General features: G+C 40.8%; 1 protein-coding gene across 2 annotated transcripts in view; it reads left to right on the top strand.

The window, feature by feature from the left end:
- The window catches only part of LOC133135318 (disintegrin and metalloproteinase domain-containing protein 33-like), a 161,763-nt gene that overhangs the window by 12,140 nt on the left and 137,053 nt on the right, over positions 1–12,570 (top strand). Inside the window, exon 2 of one of the 2 annotated variants that reach the window (XM_061252230.1) lies at positions 12,444–12,523. In XM_061252230.1, coding sequence (XP_061108214.1) covers positions 12,444–12,523 — 80 coding nt within the window. Of the gene's footprint in view, positions 1–12,440; positions 12,524–12,570 lie in introns of both variants that reach the window. The other variant, XM_061252229.1, reaches the window with a different exon arrangement.

Below are 12,570 nucleotides of genomic sequence, written 5' to 3'. Positions count from 1 at the left end.
TTATATATGCGGTTTGTGATATCAGATTGTGGTATGCCTTCTTTGGCGTGTCAGGTTTTATTTACATTATTTTAATATCTTTGTCATGGTGCCTTAAATTACTTTGCAATCAGGGTTGATTTGATTAGCTGCCGTTTTCAATAAAAGCGCACCAACAAGCAAAATGCACCAACACGAAAAAAACATAAACTAGCGGGAAAAAAAAACTATGAAAGAAACGGTCCCACAGCTTCACAGCAGACAAAATGGAGATATTGTTAGAGGCCGTGGTGTGGAAATTATTGTCCAGTTTTAGAACTATGGTGTCCAACAAAACAGAGAAAGAGATATGGTTAAACATCGCTCCAGCCCACAGAGAGAGTGGGAAATTGTCAGTTTTTAAATATAATTTAAAAGGCAATGAGGCAACATGTTCAATAAAGTGCAACATTTTTTTTTATGTATGTGGAAACTATGACTAGACCGCATCGTATTAATTTGTTTCTATAGCAATATGGAAATCAGCATCTTAAACCCGGGATACGGGAGACTGGCCGTTTACATTTTTATTCTCATTGTGGTGGGCGAGGATTTCTATAAAGGGAAAACATTTTCAAACAGTCATAGCGCTTGGTCTCGTCAAGACAGTCACTTTTTACCGGACTTTCCGGCATGTTATCTTTCATAATAATTCATGCTAAAAAAACTAAAGGTTTTGGAGAATCCATCCTTTTTAGATGGCAGTATAATTTTGTTGCTAGGTAACATTGACTGAATTGATATAGTGAATCTTCAATAGTGTTGATTGAGCTTGCGTATTAATTTCAAATGATGGTGATAAGGCCACTTTCACTGCAACTACTTCATAGCTGTGGATTGTTACCCTGCATTTACTGGAAAATAATGCACATCCCTCCAGCCAATCAGATACGAGTATTTATCCAAGCCGTTGTATAATAGCCTATTATTCACAACGATCCTGTTCACAAAAAAAAAATTGTAATTTTTATTTATCTTTTGTATTAGCAGGAAAGTTCATTAAAAGATGTATTTTTGAAGTATTAATCTTTATTGTCTTTATTAGTTAGTTAGCACATGTCTAAAACAACCTCAAGCTAAATTTAAAAGCTGATGGCTAAATAACTAGAATAATAGATTATTTGGCTATTAAAATAGTCGTTAGTTGCAGCCCTAGATGAGAATAGATGATGAATGGTGTGTGTGCCCTGTGATGGACTGGCAACCTGTCCTGGGTGTATTCCTGCCTTTCGCCGAATGTATGCTGGGATAGGCTCCAGCCCCCCTGCGACCCTGTTCAGGATAATGAATGAATTTATGAATAATTGTCTATAATGGTATCTGCACTACTTGCTATTAAAGTACATACCATTAGTTAGGTAAAGTAAGGTAAACAAATAGGGGGTTTGGCTAATTAGCCATGTATCATTTCATTTTGTTGAAAAATGCAGGTTTGCTGGGTACTTAATTACAAACGAGTTGGTGAGATTGGTGAGACGTGTTTCTCAAACTTGGTCCTTGGGGTCCACTGTGTAAGATGGTTTTCAGTCCAACCACAGTCACAATCCAAGAATTTCATTCTATAGAAATCACTCAGTCAGATATCATCAGATTTAAGTTATTATTCATTTATAAATTCAAACTGTATTCATTCCAGGAAAAGATTATTCACTGGCAATTTCATAGGTTTTAAAGCAATGGTTTAGTTATCTGTGGTAAACTGGTTTGGTCGAAAAAAGGTAGCAGTAATGGGAATCCATTCCAGTGGTTTCAAAACGTAATTTCAATATTGTACAGTAACTGTTGTAGTATCTAATTGTTGATGCCTGTATTATATGTCCAACAAATAAAATTTTCCCTCATAATCGGCCCCCATCCAGGACTCCTACATGGTTGTGCTTGCTCTAAGACCAAGCTTCTGGTAGCAGAGTTTCTTAGACCCTCAAGATCATTTTAAACAAGATCAGTGGACTTTTTCAATGTTTTGCGCTTGGGCATTAGAATTTTAATTATAATTTAATCATAAACCCAGAATTGTATCACTTTTTGGGGTATTTGCTATGAGCGAAGTAGCCTAATGTGTGCATTATTTAGATTTTTTGTCTCCGCTTTAAATATTTTTCTGCCAGTTCCTATATGTTCAGTCGCTACTAGATGCACGTTCCATTCATTGTAATTGAGCTGACTGAGTGGACCTCAAACATCATTCTCTACTCCACAATATCCTGGATAAGACTCTCAGAGTTTGGTTCCAAATTCATTTGGTATTTCTGTTTTGTTGAGCCTGCTCTTTATTGCTTGGAGTGCTCTGTTAGCCGTTTTAAGAAAACAAATTCTGTGCCATAATAGCCCTTTCACTTATTCACTGGTTGGCAGATAAGGGTAGGTGCAATTTCACTGACATGTCCCTCTCTCTCGGTATGATCGCCCTTTGTCACTATGATTCCTTTTTACTTGAAATGTCATACAATGTATATTACAAAAAAAACAATGCTAATTGGGCTTACCGTACTTAAATAAAAGGCTAAGAGTGATATCTTTATACTTGCTGTTACTGAATCTAGATCCTCTCCATTCGGAGGGTGGGAAATTGTGATATATTTGGTATACTTTTAAATACAGTAGTGATCTTTTAGTTTCTTTTTTTGTTAATTTACAGTCATTCTCAATGGTCACTTCATACTCAGTTGATCTTCCTCTTTTCCTGTGTCTGTCAGTCTTTTTCACTCTGTATCTCTCTCGGTCTGTCTCTTTCCCGCGCTCGGACTGTCACAGTGACTGTCAGACCGATTGCTTTCTCTGTGAACCATGGCCGCTAAGTGACAACTTGCTGTGTGAAAGATGGGGGAATATCTGTTTTGATATGGCTTTCACACTCTCCAGTGTCTCGCAGTTAGAGCAGTGGCTCTGTGTGCTAACCGAAACAGTGATGAATTGCAGACCGCGGACACATATCTTCTCCTTTGTCCTCAGCAACCTGTTGTCTTAAGGACTGCAGCCATGCACACAAATCAATGGGATGGCTAACGGGCTCATTTCCTGTTCTATAAAAACCAGTCTGCATAGCTCTGGTACTGTTTACGTGGGTTTAATTCAGTATGAGGTGGATACCTTTATGGCAAGGTATTTTATGACCCTCCTAACCATTCATGACTACGCATAGCTTTTTATATTTTAATATCATTTTTGTAGTTTAATTTCTGTTTGTAAAGAAATTAAACCTTTGTGAATGTGCTGTTGACCCTTGGCACTGCTGAATATGGATGTAGAAATGTGCTTGTGAAGCATAAAAAGCATACACATTTATTTCTGAAGGGTCTCCTCTTGTGCTCTCCGTCCAATTCAAGAGTGTCCTGCAAATGCAGTGGCTTTGTTTCTCTTTGCATGCGCATGATGGACAGGGGTATGGGTAGAGTACTTGCCTAGTTAAAAACAAGTCTAGAGTAATTCACCTTGGTCTTCAGAGAGCTGGGATTTATATAAAACATGGCTTTTACATTTATTATAAGGTATCCTTTGTTCTCATCCAGAATCTTTTCTGTCTATTGGGCATTTTTTTTCAGTACTAGTAAGTCCCAACATCTCCCTTTATAGAAAATGTCAGGAGGGTAGCTGGCAGTTACTTCACCTGGCCTTCCCAGTGACAGTCCCAAAGAGTCTCACCTGTGGCTGTAAAGGAGTGTTTGCTGCTCTTGAAAGAATCAGCACCTCCTAAATACAGTTGTGGAGCTGCACCTCTCTCTGCCGTTGGCAAGTCTGCCAAGATTGTGGTGGTTTAATTTCCGGTTCTGACACACACATGCACACACAAATGCACACACACTTTCAGTTGCATTCGGAAATAGAGATGAATCATCATTCTGTTGGGCACTTTTAATATTTCAGAAATACGGCCAAGTGTTCAAGTACCCATTAAAAAGCTGATCTCTCTGGGAGATTTAAAAATCATATTTAGCAGTTATGTCTTGACCTAGCTGCACTGTTTACCTCAAAATGCAAAGAAGTTCTTCCTTAACCAGTATTTATTTATTTATTTGCTCATTTATTTATTTATCAACTTTGAGATTTGAATGTAGTTTTGGAAAACTGGATCTGCATTGTAGTAATTTGCTGCACTGGGTATTGACCACTTTTGTCAAACTTGACTGCAGCAGACTTTAACTCTCCATGACTCTTTTTCGATGCCAGATCTGGGCCCTATCACTCCTGTTAGTGACATCCCACCAAAAAACTTCTCCTCTGAAGCATGCGTCACATGAGCATGGATGACACGTAATGCCCCCCCCGTGGACCCCTCCAAGTGGCTTTTTGGGATGGACAACATATGCTAGCCACGGGTGATTTATCTGCCAGAGACAGCAGGCCAGCACAAAAGCGATAAAAAACTTTCTTACCCTCTGCAGTTTTATTTTCTTCTCAATCTTTTCCATTTTCCCCTGTTTTAATAAGCGTTGCAGGAGAAATGGATGGTAACGAAATTGATGAAGCGGCAATATTGAAGTCGTTATCAATTTTTCAAGTAACAAAAGGCAGAAGAGTACGAGAGAATAATTAATTCCACCTATATTAGCATATCTCCTCTGATTGGTCCCCCTGGTCTGTTGTCATCTTACCTAAACTACATGCTATAAAATCTACCCCTTTTTTATGCCTCCATGCCGGTGACAGCTGTAGCCAGAGGCAATATGTTTTTTGGTTGTCCGTCTGTCTGTCCCATTATTGTGAACACGATATCTCAGGAATGCAATGGAGGAATTTCTTCAGATTTGGCATGAACGTCCACTTGGACTTGGAGATGAGATTTTGGTGGTCAAAAGTCAAGGTCGCTGTGACCTCACAAAAGACGCTTGTGGCCATAACTCAATAATTCATATGTTAATTTTGGATTTCACACGTCTAATAGAATAAAATGATGAAGTGATTACATTTTATATCCAAAAAGTCAAAGGTCAACTTCACTGTGACATGTTTTGCTTACCGCTGTAGCTGAGAAAACAATCTTGGGTTATTTTGTTTGTTGATTGGTGATCATTAGTTGATATTTTAGAGTTAGTATCAAACACATTTTCTTTGAATATTCTTCACCTGTTGTTGGTTTGACAGAAATAAATGGTGCAAATCAAATAAATTCATACAATGTTGTTTAAACGTGTGCAATTGTATTGTATAAAAAAATGTGATTAATCAAATATTTTTCTTGGATCATTCCACTAAATTTAACGAAATATTCCAAAAAATATTTCATTGAACATTTAATGTTGTTTACAGGTAAGGTAAGACCAATGACAAATAAACGGCACATTCATTCTTTAATGAAATGTATAAAAACAATAATAATACATTAAGCTCTACTTGTTCTGGATTCAGAAAGTTTAGATGTTAGTTATTGCTGGACAGACAGGGATGTAAACTGTAACTTGACTAGTTGGCGGAGGCATACAACCGCGAGTCGGTTATTTCGCTCTAGTTTACACAATATTTTAGGATGATGACATCAGCACTTAGCTGTTTGAATGTTCCACTCTTACCACAGGTCCCCTCCTGTGATGAGGAGTTTGGAGCTCTTGGAGCTATCGGCATAATAAGCTGAGGTGTCCAGTGCACTGTGGCTGACACGCATCAAACCGCCCCCCCCCTTTGTTCACAGAGGGTCCATTTGTCAAAATCGAGTCGTAAGAGTGCCGTCGCAAGGTCCTCCGAAGTCATATTGCAGCCGAGAGAGAGAGAGGGAGAGGGAAATGGACTAGTGATTTGTGATTTGATGCTGATGAAACTTAATTTTCTTCAGGGCTCTCTGCATTCATTAAGCGGCCGATGGCGGCGGGGCGGCCATGGCCAATGTCATCATTCAGTGGGCTCTGTGATTAAGGACCCGCGGGCCCCTAATGCCTTCGCCGGGCCCATTAGCTTTCACTAATGGCTTTCACAGGGCGAAATGATGAAGTCACGAAGGTAAGGCCGAGCCGACTCTGTCATCCCAGACAGTCGTACCGAAGGCGCAGGTTTCGGTCGCCGCAACAATTCGGAAGCAACCCGCCGTTGTTCACTCTGACTGATCTCAGATGTTGCGAGTCCTCCCGAGTTTCGGTCATCTGTGGAGAGGAAAACATTCTTGTCATTTGAATCAGCCCTGGGTCAATTACGTCATTGTTTTGGATTGAAATACTTTTCTGAGCTAGATTGATCTTGCCCGGTGTAATTCAGTCAACCAAGAGGGCCAGAAGGCGGTGTCTGCAGCTTTTCAGAGTATTTAATAGGTTCAAATACACCAGACAAGCTCAGTAAAGTGTAGAAAAGTATTTGAATCCAAATCAATGACGTAATCATCTCAGTGGGGACAATTCGCTAACTGAAAAAGTAATCTGTCCATTTTGTATTATATTATTATATTATTATATTATTATAAAGTATTAAAAGTACAATAGGCAAGATTTTTGTGTTAAGGCATTGTTACAAGACCATTGTAAATCCCTTCATATCATTAAAAACGGCTCACCTATTGTACCTTTAAATGTACTAATTTCTAGCCAACCATAACCAAGAAATACTGCTGATTTCTGCTGTTTTTTTTAAACTTATGAACCTCTGCCACCTTCCATAATGCATGGTAGGCTTATGACTGAGTGAGTATTCATTGACTGTGCATCAGCCTGTAGTCCTTATGGTTTTCTAGGGCAGTAGACTGATGTCAGTATGTACTGTACAGGATGATGTAAATAATGTGACAGCATCCCTTTTTGGTTTAGTTGGCAGGATCTGATATAGTTACAGTAAAGCTCATATGAAAGTAATAGTTTCCAACATTTAAGGCTCTATACAAGGAAGACATCCTTTTTCCTTACTATTTGGAGAGAGCTTTATTTACTGTGTGCCACTGCTCAGCCCTGCTTTTCATATACCATGCCCCACCTCCATGTTTCTATAGCAGAGTTTCCATCCTGAGAAAGGCATCTCCCTGCATAGCAGAAATAAAAATAGCATTTCCCCCCCACAATAACAGTATATATAGTTGTCCTGTCTGGGTATTTATCCTGGACATGGGAGCAGATTATATTGCTCACTTTTTTGCCAAGGCTTTTTGTCTCAAAAAAATGACAGAAGTTGCAATCTTGCGCCCTGTGAGACTCTTTAAGGGTGTCAGATTCAGGTACCCACGTGGCGATCAATACAGAATCCATCAGCAGCCAGTAGATGATTCTTCTAGAAATAGGAAAAAATGAAAACACAAGCAAAAAAACCCCAATGCTTTTCAGGAAGGTTGCTTTTGGTGAGTTTGGCAATGTCTGTAAAAACCTGCTGGACCAACTGCGGATGAATTAACCAAGAGGCCTATCACACTACCCAGTTTTAAAATATAAAAGAGCATGTTATTTTCAAGCTTGTTTTACAATTTCTCAAAAGGTCCATTCCCCAATATTTTTTTCCCTCCATTTTGCATTTTCAGATGCCCTTTCGTATTTGTAGGCTTGCCCTGCCACTGCTGTGTTATCTATGGCTTTGGAAAGCTGCAGACTGATGTGCGGGTGAAATGTGGAACTAGCTGCCACTTCCTTCCGTTCTCAACTGTGCCAAAGGACTTCACTGCTTACACAGCTGGCACAGTCAGGCGAGCCCCGGCCTGAGCAGAGGAGTCAGGATTACCCAACCCAGTAGGTTGGGGGTTCAAGCCTCTGCATAACCACGATAAGATCCATTCAGCTGTTGGTCCCTTGAGCAAGGCCCTTAACCCTGCATTTCTACTGGGGTGATTGTCCCCTGCTTAGTTTAATTGGTTTAATGACCTGCTTGAAATAACCTGCTACCAGTTGTTTCAAAATATAGCTTAAGCTGGTTAAACCATGTTGAATATGGGTCTGGTCTGAACTGGTTAACCAAGCTTGAGCAGTTTTTTCAGCAGGGTGGCCCAGCCAGTGTCACAGCCAGTGCCCATGCAACAGGCCATCTGTATTTTAGCATAGTTTGTGACTCTAATTTGGTGAAGACCCAACCCTGCAATACGTTTATTGTAATTAGGTATAATTCCTTCATCTCCTGTTAGGATGTTGTTTCAGCCTGGGGTCAGAACTCAGCTTAGCACAATTTCCTTTGGCCCCGGATTGGCTCAACAGAGCACGTCCAAATTGCACAAGGCGAGATCTCCCTCACTTGGCACCACATTAAATCCATTTTTTATTTTGTGGTGACAGAACAATACCCTCCATGACGCACAATATAATATACACCCTTTAATCTGTCCTTTCTTTCTTGGGATCGAGCTCTGCCCAGCACCGTTGGCCCTTATGAGTCTTCAGCCTGGTAGATACTGCCCCTTGGGACGTTGCCTTGACTGTGGTATGCTTCAATCATGCACCCTCCTGGTTAAACCAACGGCATGGGGGGGTGGAGAGTAGAAAAAATACTTTTCATTCTTTCATTTCCTGGAAAGAGAGAACTGCACAGGGTCTCTGCTGAGGTGTCTCCAGCCATTCATTCATTCAGCGAGCTGGGAGAGTAGGGTCTCCACCCCCACTACACACTGCAGAAAAATTTGTATTTCTGATTTTTCCCATTTTGGTGGCCAATTGTGCCCTGTTTATTTCAATCCCCAAGTGCTGCTCAGGATGCACCAATAGAGCCCAGCCCCTCGATGGCCAGAAAGAGATGAAATGCCTTTTCCTTCTTGAGCTCTGGACTGTGACTCCAGAGCATTCAGACTGTGTGTCTACATGGCGATTGTTCCTGCTGAGTTCCTGCTGAAAGTTCCTGCTAACTTTCGGAGCAGCGGCCCAATTTGCCGCTCACTCAGGCACTGGCAGTACTTGAACCTGGGTCCCCGGTAAACGGCCACACAAACCACTGTCCAATGCCTTAACTGCTGCACCACTTAACTCTTTCAGTGTGTGATTAAAATGTTCTGAACTGAACAATCTGCTGTACCAATCACTACTGGTTATTTCTGGAACACTGATTAACAATAGAAATTTTGAAAGGACAATCCAAAAATAACCTACTCATCAAAGGGACTATATGCCCAGAGCTGTCTGTTGGGATGATATACAGTGGCAAAAAGATATGAGCGACTGCTGTTTGTGTATTTCTCTGCAAGCAAGCTGTGCCCAAATTACAACACCGTTCATAATTGATATACCCATGTAAAACTAAAATCTCTACAACTAGATTGTCTCAGGTAAATTATAGACATTATAGTACTCTTTTAAATCCATGACATGGATAAAAAAAAAAAATGTGCTTGTTAACACAGTGACAGTCTGTTTGTAGGGCTGCTTAATGAGCCTTTTCTTGTACGTACCAGCGGATGTGCGTCCCATTGGAAACTTCTCATCGCATTTCATATGTTCTGAACAATTTGTTTTTTCCTAGCCTGAGCAGGCAGCCAATTTGTGGTCAATGGCTTGTTTAGCAAGAAAACAAGTACAATTATTGTGATGCAGCTGGCTTCTGGTTGTAATAATACAGTGCTTATTACCACAAACATCCTGCCCTCAAAGCATCCTCAAGTCTCATTTAAACAAGCAGCGAGGCAACATACTGTTTCCTTATGGCGCACTTTATCATTCGATTTTACTGCAGACAACCTATCCTGACAAGCACATTGCTCACTCAATAGCCTTCATTCTCATTTCTTTGGCCCTGACTCAACCCTTTGATGAAACCGGTAGAAACAGGCCCATCCCACCCCTGTGCCCATGTAACAAAATGTGTCATAGCCAGTGCTTATGTGACAAAATGTGTCAGCCAGTACCATGTGACAAAATGTGTCACAGCCAGTGCCCATGTGACAAAATGTGTCACAGCCAGTGCCCATCTGAAAATGTGTCACAGCATGTACCCATGTGACAAAATGTGTCATAACCTGTGCCCATCTGACAAGATGTGTCACAGCCAGTGCTTATGTGACAGAATGTGTCATAGCCAGTGCTTATGTGACAGAATGTGTCACAGCTAGTGCCCATGTGACAGAATGTGTCACAGCCTGTACCCATGTGACAGAATGTGTCATAGCCAGTGCCCATCTGACAAAATGTGTCACAGCCAGTGCTTATGTGACAAAATGTTTCATAGGCAGTGCCTATGTGACAAAATGTGTCACAGCTAGTGCCCATCTGATAAAATGTGTTATAGCCAGTGCTTATGTGACAGAATGTGTCATAGCCAGTGCCTATGTGACAAAATGTGTCATAGCCTGTGCCCATGTGACAGAATGGGTCACAGCTAGTGCCCATCTGACAAAATGTGTCACAGACAGTGCCCATCTGAAAATATGTCACAGCATGTACCCATGTGACAGAATGTGTCACAGCCAGTGCCCATGTAACAAAATATGTCATAGCCAGTGCCCATCTGACAAGATGTGTCACAGCCAGTGCTTATGTGACAGAATGTGTCATAGCCAGTGCTTATGTGACAGAATGTGTCACAGCTAGTGCCCATGTGACAGAATGTGTCACAGCCTGTACCCATGTGACAGAATGTGTCATAGCCAGTGCCCATCTGACAAAATGTGTCACAGCCAGTGCTTATGTGACAAAATGTTTCATAGGCAGTGCCTATGTGACAAAATGTGTCACAGCTAGTGCCCATCTGATAAAATGTGTTATAGCCAGTGCTTATGTGACAGAATGTGTCATAGCCAGTGCCTATGTGACAAAATGTGTCACAACCAGTGCCCATGTGACAGAATGTGTCATAGCCAGTGCTTATGTGACAAAATGTGTCATAGCCAGTGCCCATCTGACAATAATGTGTCAGCCATTGGGATGCAAGGCCGTCATTTCTGCAGCATGCTTACTGTTTGGGATTTTTCTCGCTTAGATAATTCCAAGGCAGCTGCCTCAATCTATTTCCATGTGGCCTTGACAAAAATGTGACCAGTGTCGGTAATAAAAACGGCTATTTTAAAAGTAGTTCGCACATTTACCGTCATTTTAACATGCAATGGCGGCACTATTTCAGAGTTGTGCTGCAGTCTAATCAACACAAAAGCACCTCAGGGACAAGGCAGTAATGACGAAGAAGAAAGCTACCGTGCTATGAAACTCTGTGAAGCTAGTGCAGGGGTTGGCTATCTTATCTGAAAAGGCCTGGTATGGGTGTTGGTTTTTGTTTTAGCCCAGACGGAAGACACCTGGTTCTGCTTCTGAAGGTCTTGATTGAAGACCATGATTGGTTAATTAGTAGAATGATGTGTCTTAGTGTCAGGCTAAATAAAAACCTGTATGAACATTGGCCCTTTTTGGATAAGATTGCGACAGTAAGCCACAATGAGACGTCCGGTTTTATCCTGCCTAACTTTTTCTAACCTAATTTTCGGACTTTTTCCAACCTGATTTGTTATATTTTAAGAGATCAGTATTCTAATCACAGCTAGTGCCTCATGTTACTTTTATGAAATTTTGAATTCTGGGCATATCCACTTGAAATCTGAAATGACTTATAAACTGTTTTAAAACTGTAATTACTGCTTGTTGAATTAACACCTTATTCATCAATATTAATTCATTAAATTAACAGTCATGGATTATAATTAATTAATATTTTATTCATATTACTTTTCAAAACTTAAAAAAAAGAGATTCCTATTACAAATATAGATATGTTAAAAAAGAAAAACTTCTAAATCAGGTGAGTTTCACTTCACTCTGTTACTATGCAAATTGTTGCTGGGGTGTAATCATGCCACAATTGGGGTAATTTCAAAATAAGGTAATGCAAATCTCCTTGTAATTCTAAAGTATTCTCACTCAGTGAGAATACTTTACTTCTTTATCTCTTTGTTCCTCTATTTATTTCTGTGCATTTATGCCTTCTTGTGCCTAAATTTGGACCATGTCTCCTGTTTGCTTATTTTATCTTTGACACTAAAAACAAAGCAAAATCATTACAGCACTAGAATTAGCATTCTCCATTTTAACTGGGGATTAGACTGATTATTTTATTTTTTGAGCACTTGGCTATGAGAATTTTGCCATTGAACACAAATGAAATATTGCCAACAGCATACAGATGCTTGTCACTTTTATTCCTTTTTGCCTCTCACCATATATATGTATGTTGTTTTCTAAAGAGTAAAAACAGACCCGATTTGTAGCAAGGCGTTATTCATATAACAATAACTACAGCTTCATATGGTGTTATGGGGGAGGGGGCCATATTTTTCATAGGGATTTTTCAGAGCCAGGTTCACAGCTTCATCTTGACCTGAAGGCTCTTCGGAGGCTGCATGTGGCTGAGCTCCGCCTGACCTTTGACCTTGATAGATTCATCCCAGCTGCACATGAAACAGACAGCGCTGGGAGGCCCCACCGACTGAGAGGCAACAGAGGAAGCCAGCGCATGCGTGTTTGTGTGTGTCAGTGACCGAGCCTGCCAAGTAGATCTGGCAGTAGGCCTTGGCAAACCGCCTGTTTTCCTGAATGCTCACCCCAATGTTTGTGTCCTCTCAGCAGGGGAGCTCCGGGGACAGACCGTGGTGCCGCACTGGCTCTCCCGGACGCGGACCAGGTGGGAGGCCGGGATCCCACTGCAGGTCAGACCCGTTTCCTTTGCCACTGCCCTAAATGTCTAAACCATCTG

This window comes from Conger conger, chromosome 8, assembly GCF_963514075.1.
Source record: "Conger conger chromosome 8, fConCon1.1, whole genome shotgun sequence".
NCBI classification, from domain to species: domain Eukaryota; kingdom Metazoa; phylum Chordata; class Actinopteri; order Anguilliformes; family Congridae; genus Conger; species Conger conger.
The sequence above is the reverse complement of the archived record's forward strand: the minus strand, read 5'-3'. Positions and strand labels throughout refer to the sequence as shown.